The sequence below is a fragment of the Hippocampus bargibanti genome, linkage group LG03 (assembly GCF_051943395.1).
Source record: "Hippocampus bargibanti isolate YZ-2025 linkage group LG03, ASM5194339v1, whole genome shotgun sequence".
NCBI classification, from domain to species: Eukaryota; Metazoa; Chordata; class Actinopteri; order Syngnathiformes; family Syngnathidae; genus Hippocampus; species Hippocampus bargibanti.
In genome coordinates this window covers 17663278-17686898 of record NC_142736.1, presented here as the reverse complement: position 1 = coordinate 17686898, position 23621 = coordinate 17663278, and the positions used below count along the sequence as shown (strand labels likewise).

General features: G+C 41.6%; 2 protein-coding genes across 7 annotated transcripts in view; one reads left to right on the top strand and one right to left on the bottom strand.

Moving 5' to 3' along the window:
* Positions 1 to 15235, top strand: part of dmxl2 (Dmx like 2) — a 50382-nt gene extending 35147 nt beyond the window's left edge. For 4 of the 6 annotated variants that reach the window (XM_088992353.1, XM_088992354.1, XM_088992351.1 and 1 more), the window contains 18 exons: positions 146 to 276; positions 705 to 950; positions 2629 to 2819; positions 3030 to 3163; positions 3251 to 3336; positions 3435 to 3636; positions 3933 to 4050; positions 4855 to 4920; positions 6558 to 6644; positions 7152 to 7273; positions 7371 to 7509; positions 8547 to 8607; positions 10843 to 10970; positions 11055 to 11132; positions 12729 to 12820; positions 12904 to 12956; positions 13051 to 13268; positions 13693 to 15235. In XM_088992353.1, coding sequence (XP_088848479.1) covers positions 146 to 276; positions 705 to 950; positions 2629 to 2819; positions 3030 to 3163; positions 3251 to 3336; positions 3435 to 3636; positions 3933 to 4050; positions 4855 to 4920; positions 6558 to 6644; positions 7152 to 7273; positions 7371 to 7509; positions 8547 to 8607; positions 10843 to 10970; positions 11055 to 11132; positions 12729 to 12820; positions 12904 to 12956; positions 13051 to 13268; positions 13693 to 13902 — 2362 coding nt within the window. In that variant the 3' untranslated portion in view covers positions 13903 to 15235. Of the gene's footprint in view, positions 1 to 145; positions 277 to 704; positions 951 to 1194; positions 1378 to 2628; positions 2820 to 3029; positions 3164 to 3250; positions 3337 to 3434; positions 3637 to 3932; positions 4051 to 4854; positions 4921 to 6557; positions 6645 to 7151; positions 7274 to 7370; positions 7510 to 8546; positions 8608 to 10842; positions 10971 to 11054; positions 11133 to 12728; positions 12821 to 12903; positions 12957 to 13050; positions 13269 to 13692 lie in introns of all 6 variants that reach the window. The other 2 variants (XM_088992356.1, XM_088992355.1) reach the window with 2 other exon arrangements.
* A 38-nt stretch (positions 15236 to 15273) lies between these two features.
* Positions 15274 to 23113, bottom strand: gldn (gliomedin). Its single transcript, XM_088992350.1, has 10 exons — positions 22304 to 23113; positions 21183 to 21234; positions 21090 to 21107; positions 20902 to 21000; positions 20581 to 20682; positions 20399 to 20515; positions 20210 to 20293; positions 19379 to 19504; positions 19158 to 19308; positions 15274 to 18992 (listed from the first exon to the last, which is right to left on the bottom strand). Exons 1-10 carry the CDS (start codon positions 22904 to 22906, stop codon positions 18527 to 18529), a joined length of 1818 nt encoding a protein of 605 aa, XP_088848476.1. The 5' UTR covers positions 22907 to 23113; the 3' UTR covers positions 15274 to 18526.
* Between the last annotated feature and the right edge of the window lie 508 nt (positions 23114 to 23621).

Genomic DNA, 23621 nt, shown 5'->3' with positions numbered 1-23621 from the left:
TTCTTTCTGATTTATTAATTACTATTTTTAAATACAATTTCCCTGAGAAGTGACGGTTGTGCGATAAAGAATAATGCCAACTCAGACAGAGAAAATACAGTTTCCACTGCAGATGAAGCCTCATACCATTTTATTGACTTTGCAGTAGCCAGACTGAGGCCAACCAGTTTACTGGAATGGTGTACCAGGGCTTGTTGCTCAGTGAGAGGAAACGACTTCGCACAGAAAGCATAGAGGAACATATCACTCCAAACTCTGCTCCGGCTCAGTGGCCAGGTAAGAAATTATGAAATTATTACTTGAAAAGGCAGATTACCACCACTGCAGTATTTATTTCTTGAATGACTTGACTTTATATTCTTCTGTTTGGCATGTTCCTGATAATTAGCTCAGAGTTCAATTGAGTTTTAGCCATAAAAATTAAAGTCTAAATATTAATAAAATTGCCTCTGAGAGAACGTCAATGACAAGATATCGAGGGACTATAAAAAGCAGACCAAGGGGTGCAAAGCAGTAAGTCTGTGTTTATGAAAATAGGCAGATGGTGTTCTATAATAGCAGCTTCATGGCCTCTGGGAAGGAAACAGAAAGACAGACTCCGCTCATTATGTTAATGCTTTGTGAATCGCCTTTATATCGTGCGTTTTTGTTCTTTGATATGATGGTATTTGATAATGTTATGCATGTGTGATCTCTTTCTGCAGGTGTGTCGTCCCTGATTTCTCTGTTGACGTCTGCCAGGGAGGAGGACCAGCCGAGACTCAACGTGCTGCTGTGTGAGGCAGTCATGGCTGTTTATCTAGCCTTGCTCATCCATGGCTTGGGCACTCACAACAGCAATGAACTCTTCCGCCTTGCCGCACATCCTCTCAACAACCGCATGTGGGCCGCAGTTTTTGGAGGAGGAGCCAAAGTCATAATAAAACCAAAGAGGCCCGAAGCCCCACCAGGTATATCTCGCAAGTGTTTTGTTGTACAGTACTGTCTTTTTATATAGTCTGAGTTTGTTTACCTGTCTCGACACTTCAGTACCTTGGCCCCATCTTGTTGTCATCACATCTTCGATTGTAATGCTTCTCTCTGAAATCTCTAAGGGGGGAAATAAACCCATCCACTCAGCCCAGTGTCCTCCCTCGGATGCCGTTGTAGATATATGGTGTCCTGTGTGAGTGTGCACTCTGCCCTGTGTCCTAGTGCCAGATGATTTTGAGGCAGCCAGGCCAGAGGAGTCTCTGGAGTCACGGACACTTGAGCAAGGCAGCCTCACCCAAAACTACAAACCCATTTCCTCTGAAACACAATGGCCCAAACAGTGCCCTCCTCTCGTTTCAAGGGGAGGTGGGCCAGCCACAATGGCACCAGCAACTAAGACCAGCTGTGAGTAACAAGCTGGTGGTTTGCAGCTCTGGTTTGCAGGATTGAAGTGCATGGTAGATGTACAGGTCTGCACTGATGCCCCCCTTCATTTTGCTGTGTGGTTAACGCCGAATGTCAATTATGAAATTTTAAGTGGATTTTTAATAAGACAACAGCATATTTTTGTGTTTGTTTGCTGTGTGTGTTGTCCTGCATGTGTGTGCAATGTCCTTTGTGCTCAACTCACCCCTCCCTGTTGTGTCACTGAAACAAAAGATGGGGCAGGCAAGGAAGTTGTTGGTGCCCGAGCTGATCCCCCACAGTCTAATTCTGAAGTTATGGCTAAACCAGGTACACCCTGTGGAGTTCTTAGAGTAATGAAGTAGTGGACCCAAAATTCTAGAAATAAATTTTATTCAAGAGTGTTCGTTTGATGGTAACAGTGTATGGTGGTGTGCGCGCCAGTAGTTTGAACGTATTTAGAACTCGGGATTTCATTTCAGACGGACTCACTCGGTCGCAGTATATTAAACCAGTTGCCTGAAATTCATACTGGACAATGCTATGACTTTATTCTGTGGAGGAGAAGATACAGATTGGCATTTAAACTAAAAGTGAGAGATAGCAGCAAATGAAGACGAGCGTTTGAAGAACAAAGGTAAAATGAAGGCGCTCCTAAAACCCAACTGACTCCCGGGAATCATTTTAATAAATCATTTAATCCTGACCTTTGTAGCACAGTTAATGCCACTTTGCAAATAAGTAGCCACACACACTTCACATGGTACACCTCAGAAAACTGATAGAACGTTGTCATTATTATTTGAGCTCCTCAACAAAATCCCAACCCTCATTTATTGGTTCTGTCTATATATTTGGGATAAACTGCATTACTTTCACTAATACAAGAATGTGTGTGTTATATTTGTGAGTCTAACTGCTCCGTCAACTCTGTTTTGTGTTGTGTCTTGTTTTGTCTGGTGCAATAGCTGTGATACTCCTGCAGGATAATAGTGCAGGTGTGTGTTTATCCACGTATATGTGTTCTGAATGTATGTCCAGTGCATTTTTGCACAAATTACATCTTGTCAATTGGATGAGTACACTTGCACTTTTCTGGCTCTTGATGCATTTCACTACATCCTGGTGTATTTCTAGATATTTTGCCAGTGCAGTGCTACAAAGTCTCAGAGCCTCCCAATCCTGCATTTTGCCGTCTGGAGCAAATTTAATTCAAATCTGAAAGATGTTGTCTGGTTGTCTTTCCATCAGTGGTGCACCCCCAGCCCCCAGCTGAGGATGGTGACCGATACAGGCGCAGATTTAATATGAGGATGCTGGTACCTGGTCGCCCTGTGAAGGAGACGCAAGCCGCCCCACCACCGCTGCCCACAGAGAGACCCACTTACAGGGAGAAATTTATTCCCCCAGAGCTGAGCATGTGGGACTATTTTGTAGCCAAAGTAAGGCATTAATTGCAATTATAACAGTTATATCAATTCATTGAACGTGATTGAATCAATCAATAAAATGTAATTGTTGACATCGCAAGATACTTGACAGTAAAATGAAGCAAAAAGTTTACATTGTAATTTCCATTTTAATGAATGAAATGTGCTATTTTAAACTGCTGATTGTGTTGCCTCCCACCCCCATTTATTTGGCCATCTCAGCCCTTCTTGCCATCGTCAGAGAGCAATGCCTTGTGTGACTCGGATGAAAGTGGAGCAGAAGATAATGAGGATGACGATGACGCATTCCTTTCCAACACGCAGATGACTGAGCACTCTGACCCAAACTCATACAGGTAGGCTGTACTTCTTTCCGAGCCCATCTTTTGGGAATCTGCATTTGGTTTTAACAATCCTGTGTGCTGTCACTTTTTCAACCTTAGCTGGGCTCTGATCCGCTTGGTCATGGTGAAACTCTTTCATCACTGCATTAAGAACTTTCTCCCTATCACTGGGCTTGAATTTACAGGTACAAATATACTCATCCTCTTTTGGTTACTCTCCAATGAACTGTAATATATCCAGCTAAATAAATTGGAATATTTTGTGTTCTTTTTTCTGCTACAGACTTGCCAGTCACCTCACCTTTCACAAATGCTGTGTTGAAGACTCTTGAGAACTGGGAACATATTTTACTGGAGACCATGAACAAATTTGATGGTCCGCCACCCAACTACATTAACACTTATCCTACTGACCTCAGTGCTGGGGGCGGTCCTGCCATCCTGCGTCACAAGGCCATGCTGGAGGCAGACAACACTCCTTTCAAGTGAGATTTAGATCAATTACGTATTTACTCTCAAAGTCGTGCAAAATGCAAATTGTCCAATTAATGAAAACACATAAATTTTGAAAAATTGTTTATAAATCAGCAAAAGGTTTTTCTATTTGCATGGTGGTTTTTAAGATGTGTTGATATGGCTGTGTCCCAATATGCACCCTTTTCCACTAACCCAAGGGTGTCACAATGTCTTTCGCAACATGTTATATAATATTGATATGATAATATTGGGGAAATCTTTAAAATAATAAATTCTAATGTGTTTAAATGTTCATGTCTGTCAGGACAAAAAATCACCAGTCCTTTCCAGCTCGCCGCCTGTGGCATTTCTTGGTCAAACAGGAAGTTCTTCAGGAAACCTTAATTCGTTACATCTTTACCAAGAAAAGGAAGCAGAGTGAGGTCAGTCGTCTACCTGCTTTTCCAATACATGTATTTATTTTGTTTTGTTGTAATTCTACATGAAATATAAGGGAAAAAAGTATAAAATGGGTGAAATATCGTTTAGACAAATCCTACCTACCACCTGGCTTGGCTCCTGAGAGGCATCTGCAAATGAAAATTAGGTCTGCTTATGGCCGTCCATATAAGTGTTTTTGTGGGGGTCTTTGTCTGGTCCCTCACTTAAGAAAAATTTGCCCTGCTGACCTTGGGGCTTTAAGTGCCAGACAACGTAGTCCCTTGGATCATTGGGCCATACAAACTATCCTGGTGGAGGTGTTGGTATATATTCTATTTGCATATACTCTTCACAGAAGGCGCAAAATGAACGACGGTACCATTTTTTTGGCTTCCAGTAGACTCAATTCTGGGGTGCAACAGTAAATCAGTTTCCACATCCATTTTGTCTGGGCAATTATTAGACCTCAAGTACTTCAGGCCCTGAACATGTATGTGTTGATATTGACTCCTGAGATATTTTCAAGTATGTGACAGTAACATTTGTGTTATCTAGAACTGTTCATGACTGTGTGGTTACTCAGGTACACATAAAACTACCATATAAGTCTTTGACAGTCCACACTATTTGCATGTTGATCAGGTGACCTTATCATAAAATGCATTTAGACTATACAGTATTGTATACATTTCAAATCGTGTCATCCCTTTTGGATTTTCATTTTTTATTCCGTGTTTTATTTTGTGTGTGCATGCGGTTTTTGTGTTGTCCTGGTTTGTGTTGTGTTGTGTTGGTGTGTGGTGTAGTCTGTAGAGAATCATGTGGACCATGTCAGGCCAAACTGCGTAGCTGGAGCTCGCAGTCTCTACAAGGTAGTGTAACCTAGTATCGCCAGGCTGGCTTCGTCTGTCCCAACTGTTTGGCATAGTCACTTCTTGGCAAAGCTTGAAGGAGCAATATATATATATACAGGTAACATCCGAGTTGCGACCCGGTTCCGTTCCAACAAAACCGTCGCAAGTCAAACGGCCGTAAATTGAAAAGCATTCAAAGTGGCTGACGCGAGAACGTGATCAGAACAAATGACGACACCCTGGCATCTCCTATATTACAGGATAGTATATGATGTCAATCTGTTGTATTTAAGCAACGTTTTCGATTGAATACTATTATATACCAAAATGTTTACAGTTCAATTATAAATCTTATAACTTTTAGTGTCATTTTAATTATTTTATATTTCGTATTATTCGTCTTTATGACTGTCGGCGCACACGCTTTCAACACGGCTTCCCACACATGCGAGCTCTCCAAAAAAAACAGCTGTCCAAAAATCGCTCTCCCTGCGAACGGAGAAGCCAGAAGAAGTCACCTGTCTCAAAGAGGTGGCGACGGTGAACACCCCCTCCCGATTGCTGTGCTGTCATGCTGGGGGCGGGGCCACGCCTCCCCGCTTCCTTCTTCAGGACAGCGGGTACGAAAATGGGACGCTGTCAACTTGTAGTTGTACTTTGTATTACCCTGGACTTTGTCTTCGGTGCTCGGGCCGATCCGGCCCCCCTTCCCCACACACACACGCACACACGCGCACACACACACACACACACACACACACACACACATACACACACAGTAATCCTTTTGGGATTGTTCCGTTTCTGCACCACCGTGTGCGAGTTGCTTCTCGCCATTGTTGGGGTTCACATTTCCCCACCCCACTCGTCGTTTTTTGTATTCTTTATTTTTGATTATTCTCCTGGTCGTCTTTTTAGGACCAGTGCGTTGTGTTGGAGCTAAATAAATCATGCACAGACCTGTGTCTCTGTCGCGTTGCTGGCTGTAGCCGTGGCAACCCAAGAATTAAAAAAAAAAAGTCTGGCGGTCGTGGTCCTAAGTACGGATGGTCGTAACTCGCGCCGGTCGTAAATCGGATATTACCTGTATATACAGTATAGTGATTCATGTCTCCTCTCCAGCTTGGCTTGATGATGACTACCCCCACAGTTGTTCAAGCATACAGTCTAGTTGAGGCTAATCTTTTTGCCTGACGGGGATGTGTATGCTTTCCACTGTCAAACCTCACATCCAATCCCGACCAATAACAGATAGATGTTCCTTATGTTTTCCACTCGTTTGGGTTTAACAGCATTGAAGTTTTCTTCTAACCCACAAGGCACACAAAGTATATTGACTAACTTGCATGTTCACTGTCAGGGCTGTGATTTATTTTACTGTGATAACCAATTCTCACTATCTGTCCACTTCTGATATACGATAAATCTGATCTTGTCAGATTTTTCTTGCACTACTCATTTCTTGTGAACTCAACTCTTCTACTGCTGACTTCACATAATATACAGTCGCTCCAAATTATTTTTAAAAAATATGGCTATAACTGTGAGAGGTTTCTTCATCTTTCTTTCTTACTCAACTAACCATTTCTGTTACAAGGCCTGAATATGTCCAATGCTGAACCTTCTTTTTTTCTGCTCTCTTGATGTGTATCCAGGTGGAGGCAGATCTGGGCTACCCAGGAGGCAAAGCAAAAATCATTCACAAGGAGTCTGACATAATTATGGCATTTGCACTCAATAAGGTAAAATGTGTAATCCCGGGTGAATGTTGGTTCTTCTTAGTTTATATTGGGAAAATATATCATCACTGATCCTGCCTTCATTGAACACATTTGTTTGGATATCACAATAAATTGTGACGGCTCTTGACAATGGAGATAAGTGGAAGTACTGTAATGTGCTGAATAGGTTGTGGCTGTATTAGTTTATAATCACAAGTTTTGAAACAGAACACAAAAAAACAGGACCTGCCAATGGTTCAATATAATAATTTATAAAGGATTTGACATTTGAAAAGAATAATATGTACCTGAAATGTTTAAATCTGTCAAAAACGGATTCAAAGAAGCCTGAAAAAAACCTCAACACAAACCATTGAGACTCTTGAAATAAGTGGCTTCATGTAGAGTACTTTTAATAATTGGTGCTCCTGCTTTTGACACTGTTTCTTGGAAATGAGAGAAAAACCTTAATTGCATGGTTCCTCCTGCATCCGTCACGCTCTCCAACCTGCTCACATGCTTTCCCAGGCGAACTCGAATGAAATAGTGCTGGCCTCCACCCATGATGTCCAAGAAGTGGATGTGTCAACACTGGTGGCTGTTCAACCTTACACGTGGATCGGAGAGGACTTTGATAAAGAATCACGCAGGTTTGATTTCTCCTGATGCTTTCTTAAAATCACTTAAATCAACACTTTTTTCCGAAACATCTTGTTAGAATTGTAAAAGTATGCAATGCTTCGACAGCTCTGACGACGTCGACTACAAATCATCTCACACCAACATTGCTCAGGCCAGCTCTGGTCCCTTTGCACCACCACAGATCCCTGTCTCTGCGTCCATGCCGTGGCTGGGCAGTGGGCAGACCAGCATGGGAGCCAGTGTGGTAAATGCTCCTACACACACACTCATATCCACACACAAAAAAAAAAATGTTGTTTATAAGTCCCAACCTTGTTAGCTTTGCACTCACATTCGCAATTATGGATAAGTAAGAATGAACCTCTTAGACATATATTTGGACTGTGGAAGGTGGCTAGGCCATATGTAGACAAACCACGGAAAATAATGTGGTTGTGAAAACTCTGCACAGGACAGGCAATTTAAACCCAGAATGGTATGTATGTATAGGGAGTTCTCACTCATTGCCACCAGGGGGAATCTAAGTTTACCTCTGAGGCAAGCGAGAACATAGACCCTTGTGTTTTCCATTAAATATGTTACAGAATGGATTTACACTACGCAAAAAAGATGGGTGGGGATATCCAACCATTTAATCGATATCATTGACATCTGTCCGAAGGTCAATTCAATGCTATAGGAAAGTAGTACTACTAGTGCAGCACTGTGCTTTACAAATAAGGTTTAAATGAATGCTGGGGGGCAAAAATGACAGAAGTAGTGTTTTTTTTAATTCTTACAAATCAGATAAAGTCAGGTGGCCATTAACCCACTGCCCAGAATTTTGAGAATGGAACGTAGTATATTGAAATCAAGAATATTGAATCAATGCTTCAAACAGCTCTCCATAGATGGCATCAACTTCAGAGAAATACAGTTCCACTCATCTCTGGCCAGCGAACTGTTTCTGAGAAGTTTGTATTTTTAATTCTTATCAATGTGGAGGAAAACTCAGCTGTGTCGCCTAAACAGCTGGCCTGCTGAGTCTGTGGCGGCTGATATAGGCATCGAGTGTGCTTGCATGGCTGAGATGGACACAGATAGCGGCCACTCTCACAGCCGTGTACCCAAGGTGCAGCTTTGCGTCACGCTTACATGCGGCCTGGGTTCTCCCTGTTCCCACCGTGTTGATAAACCCGTACTCTATGATGCAGATTGCAAGATGGGGAGGGGAAAAAACTTGTAAGATGCAGGTTTCAACCTGTATAATTTTGCATTGATTCGTCAATCACCTTTTTCCAGATCATGAAGCGGAATCTTAATAATGTGAAGAGAATGACGTCCCACCCCATATATCAGTATTGTAAGTATCTTTTTTCACTGTGTTTTCACAATGCTTTCGTAGCTAGCCTTAGACAGTAGAAATAAAATTCCACCCACTTTCCAGTACCTGCTTGGTGCAGCATCATGATGGCCTCTGTGTTGTAATCTCAGTCAACCACCACAGTTTATCCAAATTACCTCATTCACTTCACAGTCCTCCCCTGTGTCTTCTGGTGTGCCCCAAGGTTCTGTCCTGGGGCCCCTTCTCTTTATTATATACCTTCTTCCCCTTGGTGATATCTTCCGCAAATTTGGAATTCATTTTCACTGCTTCGCGGATGACACCCAGCTCTACCTCTCCAGTAAACCCGACGCCTCTCTTCCACCTGCATCCCTTACACTTTGCCTCTCAGAAATCAAATCCTGGGTTTCTCATAACTTTCTCAAACTAAACAGCGAAAAAACTGAACTTCTCCTTGTCGGTACAAAATCCACCCTTCACAAAGCAAACAGTTTCTCTCTCACCATTGACAATTCTACCGTGTCCCCCGCCCTTCAGGTTAAGAGCCTGGGTGTCATCCTTGATAGCACACTATCTTTTCACTCCCACATAAATAACATAACCCGGTCTGCATATTTTCACCTCCGCAATATCAATCGTCGCCGTCCCTCTCTCACCCCTCACACCACTGCCATCCTCGTCCACAGTCTCGTCACCTCCCGTATCGATTATTGTAATTCACTTCTTTTCGGGGTCAATCAAAAATGTCTCCATAAACTCCAACTAGTCCAAAATTCCTCAGCCCGGATCATCACAAAAACCCCCTCATTTCACCACATCACTCCTGTCCTCCAACAGCTCCACTGGCTCCCTGTTAAACTCCGTATTGAATTCAAGATACTTCTGTTTACATTTAAAGCCATCCATAACCTTGCCCCCCCCTATCTGTCTGACCTAATTCAAATCTCTGTTCCTACTCGGGCCCTCAGATCCTCTTCCTCCCTCCACCTCTACACGCCCTCTGCCCGTCTCACAACGATGGGGTGCAGAGCTTTCAGCCGCTCCGCTCCTAAACTCTGGAACTCACTTCCACCCAACATCCGCAACATTGACTCCCTTCCTACTTTCAAATCTCACCTGAAAACCCACCTCTTTAAACTTGCTTACATGGTCTAATTTATTATGCTGTTTTATTATTTATTGCTTTATGCATGATTTTACTGTTTTGTGTGTTGTCTTTGTTGTAAAGTGTCCTTGAGTGTTCAGAAAGGCGCTTGTAAATTAAATGTATTATTATTATTTATTATTACATAAGCTCTTAGAATTGGACATACTCTAGGATACAAACAGTTATCTGTTTGGCCTTGGAGTTCTCTCAACTGAATGAGATTCGAGTTATACCGGCAAAATCCAATGAAACTGGCTAAATCCAATGATGGCCTGTGTACATTATTTGACATAAAGTCAAAGGAACATCACATATGGTGCTGTTGCAACATTCTGTGCATGCCCTCTCCTCAAAATGTATTATTTAAAAAAAAACAATAACAGTATTTTCTTGGTTTTCAGAAAGTTTCTAATAACCACTATATGGTGCCATAGCAAAGCCGAAGCATTTTATTTTGGTGCAAACATAACACGTCAAAGAAAAATAACAATTTACTTCTATTCAAGCATGGTTCTTCCAGAATCTGAGTATGTCTTTTTTTGACTGGAACTGGGACCTTTGACAAGGTAGAAGAAATTATGAACAGTTCACAATAGAACTCAACTGTATTTATAGAGCAAAAAGCCAACGCTGCATACAAAGTGTTGTTCATGGAGCAACTATCATATACACAACAATAAAGCAATGCATTAGTCACAAAGTCAGTAGAAAGCACCAAGTAGTAAAACTAAGATCAAGTCTGAGTCATACAGAGTAAAATTCCAAAGACTACGGGTCAGTTTTGAGACGGGTTTTAAAGATCTGCAGGGAGGGGGCTTGCCGAATGTTCAGTGGGAGGTCATTCCAGAGAGAAGGACCAGCAACGGAAAAGGCTTGATCCACTCTTAGCCTCTGTTTAGTTTTTAGTACTTCTAATTTTGTCTGGTCAGCAGACCTGAGGCGCTAGGAAGGTGTGTAGGGGCAGATGAGCACAGTGTCACACACATACACACACAAAACCTTAGAGATGAACACGGGTGTGTGAAATATTCAGGTATTCCAAAAGTACCTAATATTGATTCAACAATTCATATGCATGCATGCATTTGTGTTTGCGTTTATCTCAGACATGACGGGAGCCCAGGATGGCAGCGTGAGAATGTTTGAATGGAACAGACCCCAGCAGCTCATTTGCTTCAGACAAGCAGGCAACGCTCGTGTCACTCGACTCTATTTCAACTCCCAGGGCAACAAGGTACACGCAACCCGGATACGCATTCACGCGCGACTTCATTCCTTCTGTTTTGTCTGTCTGATGAAATTTCTCTTATTGCTCTAGTGCGGAGTTGCTGATGGAGAGGGATTCCTCAGTCTCTGGCAAGTCAACCAGACGTCCTCTAACCCCAAACCTTACCTGGTGAGTTCACCTCGACATCTGCCCAATTGCTTTCTAACTCTTGAGGCTTTGTGCTGGCCATTTCTATGCCCCGCGCTTTCTCTTTTTAATCTTTTTTTATCTTTATTTGTCTCACAAAATAGAAATTCCCAATTTTACAGCAGCAAAACTATAAAAGTTAGAAGGTAGAACGTCTGTGTAAGCTCTCAGTCGTACAGGAGTGGGCCATCGATGAAAAGGTTTCTTCAGCCGTCATTTGTACTTTTTTTGAAGGTGTCGGACGTTTCGCTTCTTATCCAAGATGCTTCTTCAGCGAACTAAAGTCTTACTGGTAGTATCGGCCCTATATATATATATATATATATATATATATATATATATATATATATATCGGCCCTGTATATCCCTAATGTCCAGATGTAGCGGCGCCGAACACTGCTATGATAGGTCCCTACTCTCAGGTTGGGGGGAGCAGAGGACCACTCCTTGCAGCCCCACCGATTGTTCCTACATTCCTGACTAACGACTGGCCACATTGGCCCACTCCCTCCGGTATCCCCTCCAGTATCCGGTATCCGTAATGCTGATGAAGGGATAGAAGTACAGATGACAGCTGAACAAACCTTTTCATCGTTAGAAAGTAGAAGACCAAAATATATAAAATGTAAATACAGTGACTCCTCAGCTCATGAACTTAATTGGTAAGGCGAAAAGTTCGGCTGCCGAACATTAATTTCCCATAAGAAACCATTAAAACTGAGAATAATCCGTTCCCAGTCCCCTAAAACATAATTTTCTACTAAATAAGCCTTAAAATTTACACAAAATATTCCTTATTTTATGTATAATAAATGTGCTATTGTGTTGTAATTAAAGAAATAAACTACTGTATAATAAAGTTGTTTTATTTCCCTTTGTGATGGTCGTTGATGTAGTTGCCTCTTGATGATATCCGAGTGAAGTTGCCGTGCTTTGTCAGTGAGAATACCCTCACTCACGCTGTCCCCTGCTCGCTGCTTTTCATTAATCCAAATCAACAGAAGTTTTTTAACCTCTTCTATTGCCTGAGACCGTTGCTAAGACCACACAGAAACACCCTTAGCCACACGTAGCAATGGTCGACTTAGCATACTTGTACTGGGACGCTAAGTCAAACAAATGCACACCTCGTTCGTGTTTTTCAATGACCTCCTTCTTCTGCTCGATTGTAATTTTCTTTAATGTCTTTTCAGGCTTAACACTAGCCTGTAGTGGGGTATTTTTCAGTCCCATAATAGCAAAAGTACTCCACTCGATAACAAACCACGTCTGCACTGAAAGAAAGGGGGTGAAGAAAACTAGTTCGCCAGCCACCGTGGCGCTGTGTGGGTTGGTTCATCTGCCGAAAACGAGTTGCTCGCGAATTTAATGTTTGTAAAACGAAAAGTTTGTGAGCTAAAGCGTTCGTCAGCTAAGATGTCACTGTATAAGCATATTAAAAATGGGTAAGTGGGGGTGAGTCAATATATAAAATAAACGCCATTTTTCCTCTGTCCCCAAAACTGTTTGCAAACATGCTGAAAAGCTCATTATATCAAAGAAGCGCTGACATCCTAATGTGTTTGATCTCACCGGCAGAGTTGGCAGTGCCACACAAAGACCTGTGGTGATTTCGCCTTCATTACGTCCTCAAGCCTCATTGCCACAGCTGGGCAGTCCAATGATAACAGGTGAGCATGGAGTCTTGGTCTCAACAGCACCGCTCTTTCCCTTTTTTGTACACAATGACATGATTAATCTTGGGTTTTCACAGAAATGTTTGCCTGTGGGACACTCTAATTTCACCCAGCAATACCATGGTCCATGGTAAGAAAGCCAACCATCATTCCCCACGCATTTCCCCCCATATGTTAAATCCTCCTCTAACAACATTTATACTTGGTTCTTTCTGTCCCTTTAGCATTCCCATGTCATGAGAACGGGGCCACCGTGCTGCAGTATGCTCCAAAACAGCAGCTGCTGATCACTGGAGGCAGAAAGGGCTTTGTGTGTGTGTTTGACATTCGCCAGAGGCAGCTGCTCCACACTTTCCAAGCCCACGACTCCGCTATCAAAGCGCTGGCCCTGGACGCCTTTGAAGACTTCTTTGTTACCGGCTCCGCAGAGGGCAATATGAAGGTGAGACACCAACACTCCTCTCCAAAAGCACATTTTACAATGTATAATGACCACACTATGCATACACACACACAAAGCATTTATACACACACACAAAGCATCTGTACTGTGTACATTTGGTACCTGGGCTTTACCTATTTTAAACCACCGTCAGAGGGGGAATTATTTGTCGGGGGAGATGTATTGGAATTCCCATCAATGTTTCTACAGTCGAGTGGCAAATCGTGTCCTGTTATGCCCTATTGAAATTGAAATTTAAAATGTTAATTTTCAAAACCAATTGGCCCTTTATGATTCAGTGGGGATGTGAATATGTACATATTTCCCAATGAATGCAACAATTCATATGAAAATTGAACTTGTGTATCTGAAGACAGAAATAGCTAGTTGCAGCCCTAGCAAATTTTTGGTCATCTTTCTCCAGGTGTGGAAGCTTGCTGGCCACGGGCTCATGCACTCCTTTGGCAGCGAGCATGCCAAACAGTCCATCTTCCGCAACATCGGTGCCGGCGTCATGCAGGTGGAAACGCGTCCCGGGAATCGCATCTTCACCTGTGGGGCGGACGGCACACTGAAGATGAGGGTCCTCCCAGACCGCTACAACATCCCCAACAGCTTGGTGGATGCCCTGTAATTTTCCAAAGAGGAACTCATAAAGGGAAAGGGAAAAAAAATCGCAAACACTCATATAACACTCACGAAGATTAACAGGTGAGCTGGTCAAAGGTTTGCCATCCCCTTGGCATCTTTTCAAGTGTCCGTAAGTCCACCTCTGAGTGACAAACGGAGCTGCAAGTGTGTGCGTGTGTTTTTTCCCCCCAAAAGCTACAAGCAGACGTTTCAAGCATAAGATAACATACCTGATATTAAAGCTAGATTTCTTGTTCTTTTATTGAACTCTTCCAGCGTTTCCATAGGGAAGCTATGCATGTCCTGTTCTCGTTCCGCGGTGCAATCACAGGTCTATTGATAGTGCTCTGTAAAAGTACTCTGGCAAAACTTTTAAAACGTGTGTACCTGTTGTCATTTTGTGCCCACAGCTGAACTCTCTTAGCATCTGTAACCAGCACTGTGGTTTGTTATTAAGTCAATGGTATCCAAAGTGTGAATCAGCTGAGCATTTTCTTTTCTTTTTCCCCACCACTCCACCCTCTTTTATGTCTGGCTTTTCTCAGCCCCTATGGAAAAGTCGATGCTGCATTGCTTCCCTGCCCCCAACTTACACGGACACTGACCTGTCCTGGTCTGGCCTTGTTTGTGTGCGTGTGCATGTGTGCGCGTGCGTGTGCATGCGTACGCGCCCGCGCATATGTGTGTGTGCGCGTGTATGTACAGTGACTCTGCTTTGTGTGCCCGCTCCCCTGCCCACAACTGCCTGTTTGTGGGGCAATATCACTGCTTGAACATTCCTGTTGGGGAGATGATGTTTTGTTCTTGTAACTGTGATTTCAATGTTTTCATCCATCTGACATCCCCACACATCATCATTCACCCACAGCGGAAACATAGGTCCACTTCTGATATTTTTTTGCACAAAAAGTTGATTTCTTTTTATTTTATTATTTATCGATGTTTGTTTGGTTGACAATTCCTGTGTTGAAAACTGTAACTAAATGCCTTTTATTTTAGGAATGTAAGGGGTTTTACTGTATCTGACTTGACTGGGACATGTGCAACATAAGTCTATTTGTCTGTAAGTGTGTGTGTGTGATACCTTGCTGGTTGTTTTTACTGTTCAACCAGATAAAATAGATACTTGCACTCACATTGTGGAGACACTAAAATGATTTATTTCAAATGGATTATGAAAGAAGAAACTGTTAAATACAAATGAATGTCTGGCTTTTTTTGGCCTAGTAGTCAAATGTTTGAATAGTTTTATGATATAAATCATAGAAGTATAAAATTAAATCTCTCTCTCTCTCACTCTCACTTTCTTTCTCATATATATATATATATATATATATATATATATATATATATATATATATATATATATATATATATATATATATATATATATATATAAAGTCTCGTTATATCGATATCGGTTATATCGATAGTACTGCTTATTACGATACTATTTCTATGAACGCAAGGACAAAATTTACATGCCGCAGGATCGGATATATCGATAGTCCGGTTATATCGATATTTTTTCAGACTCCCGAGAATATCGATATAAGGAGACTTTACTATATATATATATATATATATATAATACACATTAAGCATTTCTTTATTTTTTAGTTTATCTAACGGCTGAATTAGTTGTAGCTTTTTTCGGTGTATGAAAGTTATTTATTAAACAAATTTTATGTTTCTGTCCCATATTTCAGCCCTAAGTATGTATTGTATATGTTCTACCGGTGATCCTGCTGGTGTGTGGTGTGTGTATAAATATGTGTGCATGCACGGCAACACAAACAAGTATCACGGGCAAGTGCTTGCAAAGGCATTTATGCCAGAAAGAAAGAACAGGTCATGATGTGAAATTTACCTTTGTAAAGTGAATAAATTATTTTTATTTCATCTGATGATTTAGCAGTGTTGTCATTTTTTTTCTGTCCCTCAATTTCTCCACTGTGAGACTAATAAAGGCATATCCAATCCAATCCAATTCAGCTTCTTCACCAATTAACTATGGCGTGGTATGTACAGGATATGAAGAGATCACATTCGTGTCGCTAAAGTCATACAAATCTTACATCATCTCATAACTTAAAAAAGTTGGTATAAATGATATTTTGTTTGATAGAAGTTGTGAAAATATGTTAGGAACTCCAGAATGACACATCAATAAACATTGAGAATGGATTATCAATAACAGCCCGTTTTTTTCTAATTCCACAAATCATAATTGTTCTCTAATAATGTGGTTCTTGAACGTTTTATATCAAGTGCCTACTTCACGAATAACATTAAAACATAGGAACTAGTAGTACTAAATGTTGATAAAATGAGGCAGAGTTTTATTTCTAAAGAGTGTATTCTATATTATCGTATGGCAAATTATTCTACAGGTTTATCCTTAATGCTGCTTTTATAAGGGTGGGAGACTTCACTTAAAGTATGATATGATGATATATTGTACATATTTAATTCAACTTTACCCAAAATAATAGTGAAAATTTCAATGCAAATGCACTGTACTTAAAAAAATGGCTTTTAATTCATTACATAACCACACTCAAATCTACGCTCCCTTACCATATAGGTCTATTATTTTTTTTATTTTTTTTACTATTTTAGTATATATCTCTATTTGGGGAGTGTGTCTGTGCGGGGTGGATCAATTCACCTGGAAGTTATGTATGTGTGGCAGTATTGGAATAGTTAGCCAACAATAAACAGTTCATCAGTCAATGAAGCCAATCTTGGGAATCTGTCGTGAGCAGCGCGACTGAGTGGTGCTGTAGCATCGTCAGAAATCTGTGTTACCCCAATTTATCTCCTCTAACATTTTACTCTGTATTTTAAATTAGATTTATAAATGACTCCCTCCCCTTGTAACCGCCCCTGTATCCCGGGAGAGTGAAAAATCCATGAGGTGTCCCTGGTCCTCAATTTCCACTCAATAATCATTTCACGTGCAGCAGATTTATGCAAATGTGGTTGGTTTAAATACACAAACTATGTATGTCTTTATTTTATGTTTGGTTTGACAGCAGTCTTCTACAGCACTCGTCCCATCTTTGAATAAATAAATGCATAATTAAAACTGCATAGACCAGCGTGTTTTTGTTGTGATTTCATGCTAGTGTTGCCAGTGTCACCCGTTTCTAGCAACGTAACAGCGTTATATCAGTGTCTGAAACTCATGACTGAAAAGTTAGCGGACCCCGGGCAGACAACTCTGGAAAGTTGCCTGCCCGGCCATAAAGTTGCCTGTCCCATTTTTCACAACTTGAAACACAATAAGACGACTAATCGCAAAAAAAATAAAAAAGAAATAAAAACTATTGTTGCGAAATATAAAGTATTTTTTTTTAAATAAAGGAAGTACCTACCACAAATGCTCCCTGGCTTAATTTATGGTAAATAACCCTTGCTGAAGATTTGGCTCCAGTTGTCATTTGTCATCATGGTGCACAATGCAATGTTTGCGGTACGTTTTCTGCTCAAAGCCACGTGGCCTCCTCTTTCTAAGCGGCTTTCAAAACTCAAGTACACTTTTCAGTCACGGTATAGTCCGAAGCACGAAACAGGCTTCTGATTGGCTGCCGTGCTGAGTATGCAAATTGCCAAACGAACGGATTGTAACGGTTTGCTTGTAGCTTTTGCTTTATTGAATAAAACAAACATTTGATTTGAAAATAGTAATCGTTTTTTTTTTTTTTTTTTTTTTCTTGAAGAAGTTGTCGGCCACCTAGGACGTGACGTTTTGAAAGTTGTACGCCCGACGTAAAAGTTGTACGCCCCGGGCCTCCGAGCAGACGTTATTTCACACACTGGTTATATTGGTCTTACTGTTGTCCCGAGCAAAACCAGTAGCAAAAGTTGTCCAGATTCAAACATCAGAAAATGAAGACGCTGGATAACCGCCCTGTCAACTGAGCTACACTTTGCTGGTCCTACTGGGCGGCTGTGGCGTAATTCAGAGTAAATTACCCAGTGACAAAATGGTGTTTTAATCGTGGCTGTCGCCACCATTTCACAACAAAAGCATGCTCGTCTATGGTGTTTGTTGTTGCTGTTGTTGTTGTTAGTATGGATATAAGGAATTTTTGTTTGCTAGTTAAAGCAAAAAAAAATCTACTCGGTGATGCATCGTATCTCAAAGCCCCACTGTTTTTATTTCCAGTTTAATCCACTGTACGCTGCATGTTTAAGCCACTGCCACATTATGTATAGTGTGTACCATGGGATGGTTGACCCGTTTGCCAGTGACGTGCGGTGAGGTTCATGGCTGGTGAGGCACTGACGTCATCAATGACGTCACCACTCGTCTCTACTTAGTATTTGAACGGTAAATTCAGCGATTTTGAAAAAAAATCCAAAAACGGTGAAGTTAAATGTACAAGAACTTTAAAGTACAAATCACTAAATACATCTATCTGTTTAATTTATTTTTTCATTTGATATTTCCACGACAGCTTTCCATGATGACAGGTGAGGCACTGCCTCACCTGCCTCCACTGACCACACGTCACTGCCGTTTGCATACATTTTGGTTCTAAGAGCTAACTATGTACTTCAACGTATATACGTATATTGTTTTTATAATCTAGAATTTGATTATCAGTGTAAGTAGGTCATCACTCATCAGAAATGAAGTGGACCACGTAGAGTTTAACATAGTAGTTGTCCCACACATACAAGTGTCTGTCCTTGGGGCTGTAGGAGAGCATTGACAGCACTCCACCTGGAGGCCTCAGGTCAAAGGTTACATTAACCGGTTTACCCTTCAGCAGGTCATATGCAAAAGTGACTCTGGCGTCCTTGGTGTCCGTGACGTAGAGAACGCCACAGGCGATGAAGGCGTTGCCGGCCTTAGTGCGTGGATAGGTGGTGTTTATCTCGGAGGTGATGGAGAAAGTCTTTTGATCCAGTAGGGCCACCACGATGCTTTCGTCCAAGTTGGAGGCGTAGATCAACCAAAGGCCGTTCTCATCCGCCGCCATTTTGAAGTAGGTCTTGGAATTAGGCAGCAGATAGGCACGGTTGTGATAGAGAGCGTCATCTACAGCGAGTGTGAGGAGCTTCTTGGTGTCCAAGTCTAATCTGTCACACAATACGCCAGTTGTTTGCATTCAACAACTAAATAAATGCTTAGAGTTTGTATGTGTACAGTACACCTCATAGATGGGATGAAGTTATATTACGTATGCCCAAGTTTTATTACAAATAAAAACAAAGAGCATACTTCAACAACAGAATTTTGCTTACCTGGCTATGCTGGACGTGCCAGCGATCTGATAGTAGAAGAAGCCACTGTGCACTGCGTGACCACACCCCTGGTAGAATTTTCCAACATTCACAATATCACTGCTGTTGGATTGCAACGCCGCAATACTCTGATACTCCCTCAGCAGACGACCTGTCAGCAAAAAGATCTCATTCCTGCTTCAAAGTGTGTCTGTCCTACAGCGTGATGCCCGTCAATAAACCTGAAAAGTGCTCCGCCACCCATATGCGTTCGTCATTGAGCACAGCAGTGTCCTTCATCCATGTTCCAAATGTGCTTTCCATCTTTGTCACATTTCTGGGGTTGATCAGAGACTTTATCAGGCACTCTAAGGGGGAAACAAATTGAAAGTTAGAAGTAGGAGTGGAATGACATCTTTTTTAGGCCATTACCGTTTCCAGTAGTTGGCAGATTACAATTCCCAAAACCAATTAATTGTAAATGTGTGTGCGTGTGCACTATAATGAGCACCTTCAATGAATGACATATTTTTACATGTTTTCCATATATATACGTCCCTTTCTGACAACTCCATTCACTTCCAAAATGAGTAAACAACAATTTTATTTTCTCTGAGTTGAAGAAGTAGTATTTTTGTGACACAGTTTATATTTTAACAATAGCGAAGTATATCATGTAGTGCGACATTTATATCACAGCATTGAGGGGATTTTTTTCCTCCATTCTGTAAACATGTAAAAAACATTCTGGTGCTGTTACGGTGAATCAAACGTCAGTGCAATCACAATATAGTAACACTCGGATGTGCCATATTGCTTAACGTCCGTATTCACAACATGACCAACTTTGTTCAACTGTAAACATGGAAAGCTCACATTATCAGTTCATTCCATATATAAGGCGCACCGGATTATCCGGCACATGGTCAGCTTTTGAAAAAAATGAAGCTTTTAGGTGCACCTTATAATACGGAAAATACAAAATGTGTGTCTGTACTGGATAGACAGTTTTTTTAAATGCTTTTGCATGACTCCCTTTTGGTTGTAACTGTGTCATGAATTTTTGAACACACCATCCATTTTAGGTGCCTTCTCATGAAGTTTCCCGGCTGTCTTCACAAACAAGGTCTCATCATTTGAAATTGAATACAAGGATTCTGGGAAAGGCATGAAAGAGAAAAATTTTAAAAAGTTACTTTGAATTCCCAATAGCTGTTTAACCCCCTTCCCCCCTCTTTTCCCCTCAATCTCTTGTCCCTCACCCATGGTCTGAGCCGCTTGTAGGTGGGCTCTATGGTGCCTCGTTCTCAGGGGTCCCTTAGGTCCTGGAGGTCCAGGGGCCCCCGCAGGTCCAGGGGGTCCAGGAGGGCCAGGGGGGCCTGAACAAAAAGGAAAGCCACAGGGGTCATTATTATCAGAGTGACAACAGCGCGTCGGGCCTCACCCTTGATGATAACATCATTGATTGGTTGGCCATCCTCTCCGGGGGGGCCTTGTTCTCCTTGCTCTCCCTTTTCCCCAGGTTCTCCTTTTTCACCAGGCAGTCCTGTGGGAGATAACCAAGACTGTGTATATGCGCTCAACACAACTCTAAAAATGAACTGGAAAGTTCACTAAATTCTCATGACCGGTTCAACGTGTCAAAGCTTCTCCAGCTAACTTTGATGGCTTGTGTGAGCAACAATGAAAAGTGAGTGAAAAGTGACATAATAATTGTGGGAAATGTGAACAGGCCTCGTAAAATGTACTACCACCTCAATCTTACCCTTTTTTCCTCGTTTACCCTCTGCCCCAGGAAGCCCATTCAGTCCAGGAATGCCATCCGTCCCGTTCATGCCAGGCATGCCGTCTGCACCGGGCAAACCTGCAAAAACACATAAAATTTGTCGGCTCTGAACTGAAACGACAAGACACAATAAGCAGAATCTCATGGCGAGATTGAATTTCACATACCAGGTGGTCCTGGGGGCCCTGTGAGAGATAATTGAAGAACATTAGAAAATATGTGGGTAAATATAAAACATGCACGTGTCGGTTAGACAGTACCAGCTAGGCAGACTCCTTTGGTGCTGTTACAAATGTCGACCAACAATTTAATCTGGGGAAAAAAAGAGCATTTTAATTTTATTTATAATTTTAAGACACTTTTTGTCATCAATGTGGAATTAAAACATCTGCTGTCCCCATTCAATTTTTAAAATGGATGGATTTGAAGGGCTACATTTTCTGTATTTCAAGTTCCAAAAAAAACAAACAAAAAAAAAAACGCTAACACTACCACCCCTCACTGAGGAGGTGTATCACTTTGGCCACCAAACTATAACATTTTTGGCTTTGCCTGTGCTCAAAACACTATATTTGTTATCATTGACATGAATGAAAATCCCACGTATGTGTTCTAACTTCACCTCCCGAAGAAGAGCACACATTTTTGTGATGTGTTTGTAATTACAAAAAAACATTGTGTACTTCATAAAACCATACCTTAATAACACAATGAAATTGAAAGTAAACAATTAACTCATTCACTGCCATTCCCAAATTTATTTGGGAATTAAAAAGCATGACGCGAAGCCCGATTCCCGAATTTGTTAGGGTTTTGTTTTATCTTGCGGGGGTGCCAATAAAGTGCTGGTAAGACCTCTGGCAGTGTTTTTTCCTCCCACGAGGGGCAGCATTTGCCTTTTATACAGCCGCCCCATTGCAAGCTCAGATAACTCTAAACACATATCACTTAAGAGTTAACTGTTTTTTTTCTGAAGCAATAAGAGAGACTAAGGTTTCTTACGCTGCATGGAATGTATATGTAGTCGTACATCTCAATATTCAGTGAGTCCTACAACTTGAGTGAAAATGACAACAACTTTGGCACTCGAGTGGACATATTTTTGCACATCGTCTTGCAAGAGTTAAAGTTAATGTTCAAACACATTTTGTTGCATCAATTCAATGGACAATGTGCTGCTCCTCGTGGTGTGTACTACTTGGTGGCTGCGTGGCAATATAATGTAAACACAGAAATATGAAGGACAGTTTCACAATAGACTCATTAGGATGCAGTAATATTTGTGTTGTTGTTGTTTTTTCAGAAGATAAAAAACATTCATGCTTGCGTTCATCCATTTAAATATCCAGCCACCCATCCATTTATTTGTCTGTCATCTCACCGGCACCATGGAATAAGTGAGCATCATCATCATATCATCTTGCGTGTCTTGCTTGTGGAAATGATGGTTATGACGGTGCTTGTGTTTCCGATTGTGCTTTGGTTTCATCTCAGTTTCCTCTCCGACTTCCAGGCTGACCTCCTGCTGGTCGGTCTCCACATCTTCCAGATGGTAAAACTCCTTCTCCATCTCTGGCTCTCCCTCATGGTCCTCATCCATGGTCCTTACCTCCTTCTCTTGTATCACCTCTGATGTGTTCTCCTGCCCCTCATCCAGCTCAAGCCCATCACTCCTCTTGTTTCTAGAATATTGATACTGTGGTTTGCCCACATTCCTCTGAGCTCGTTCTCTGGTCACCTCCTGGAGAAACTCCACCACTGAGCTCTTCTCAACCTCGGTCATTCTGGCTCTCGCCTGCTCCAGGAGGACGTGTTGTTGATTCTGCTGGATCAGAAGCATTATAAGTCCCGCAAAGTTTAAGAATGCCAGCGTGCAAGTCCCGTATAGCACCAGCCGCTGAGGAAGAGTCATGCTGGGGATCGGTATCCACATGGTTACTGTGTCAGCTGCTTTTGTCTTGGTGTCACCCATACAACTCAGCATCAGCGGTCTACCAATTTGGAAATATTTACAGGCACCACGGTGGATTTCACCCAAAAAGCAGTCCTTCCTTGCACAGTTAAGATGAGCACTCCAAAGAGGCGAGGCAGTCAGTCAGTCAGTCAGTCTGTGACCACAGTGCCAGTTGTGTTGCTCGCCAAGTGGGATGCGTGCATGCGTGAGTATGTGTCAGTTATGTTGGAGTGGGCATGAGACAATCTTCTGGGCTTGTCTGTGAAGAAGCCCCTGCCTGTTCAGTCACCTGATTTATATTCAGCGCAATCCATTCTAGAGCATCGCCGTGGGCAGACATACGCGCGCACACACTCACGCACGTAAAAGCACTCACATTCTGTTAATATTCAGTCGTAGTGCAACATATAATTACGTTCTTGTTGATTTAGGACCACCTTCTTTTTCTTTTGTTATTTACTTCTCATTATTTCAAAACACACCTCATTGTACTTCCTCATTACTTTCTTGATTCTGATTCAAGATTCAAACCAAAAGGCACATGTGAAAATCACAGCTTATTTCCTTTCCTACTTTTTCAATTGTTTCATTGTTATTCCCTTCTCTTTCGTTTGTTCTATTTCTTTTTTCCCCAAATTTTCAAAAGCATTTTTAAGTATAGTTGTCCATTCTATGGGTAACCACCACTGAGCACTATTGACCAATTTAAAACAAAGACGGTTCAACACTGTAGTTCTCTTAAAAA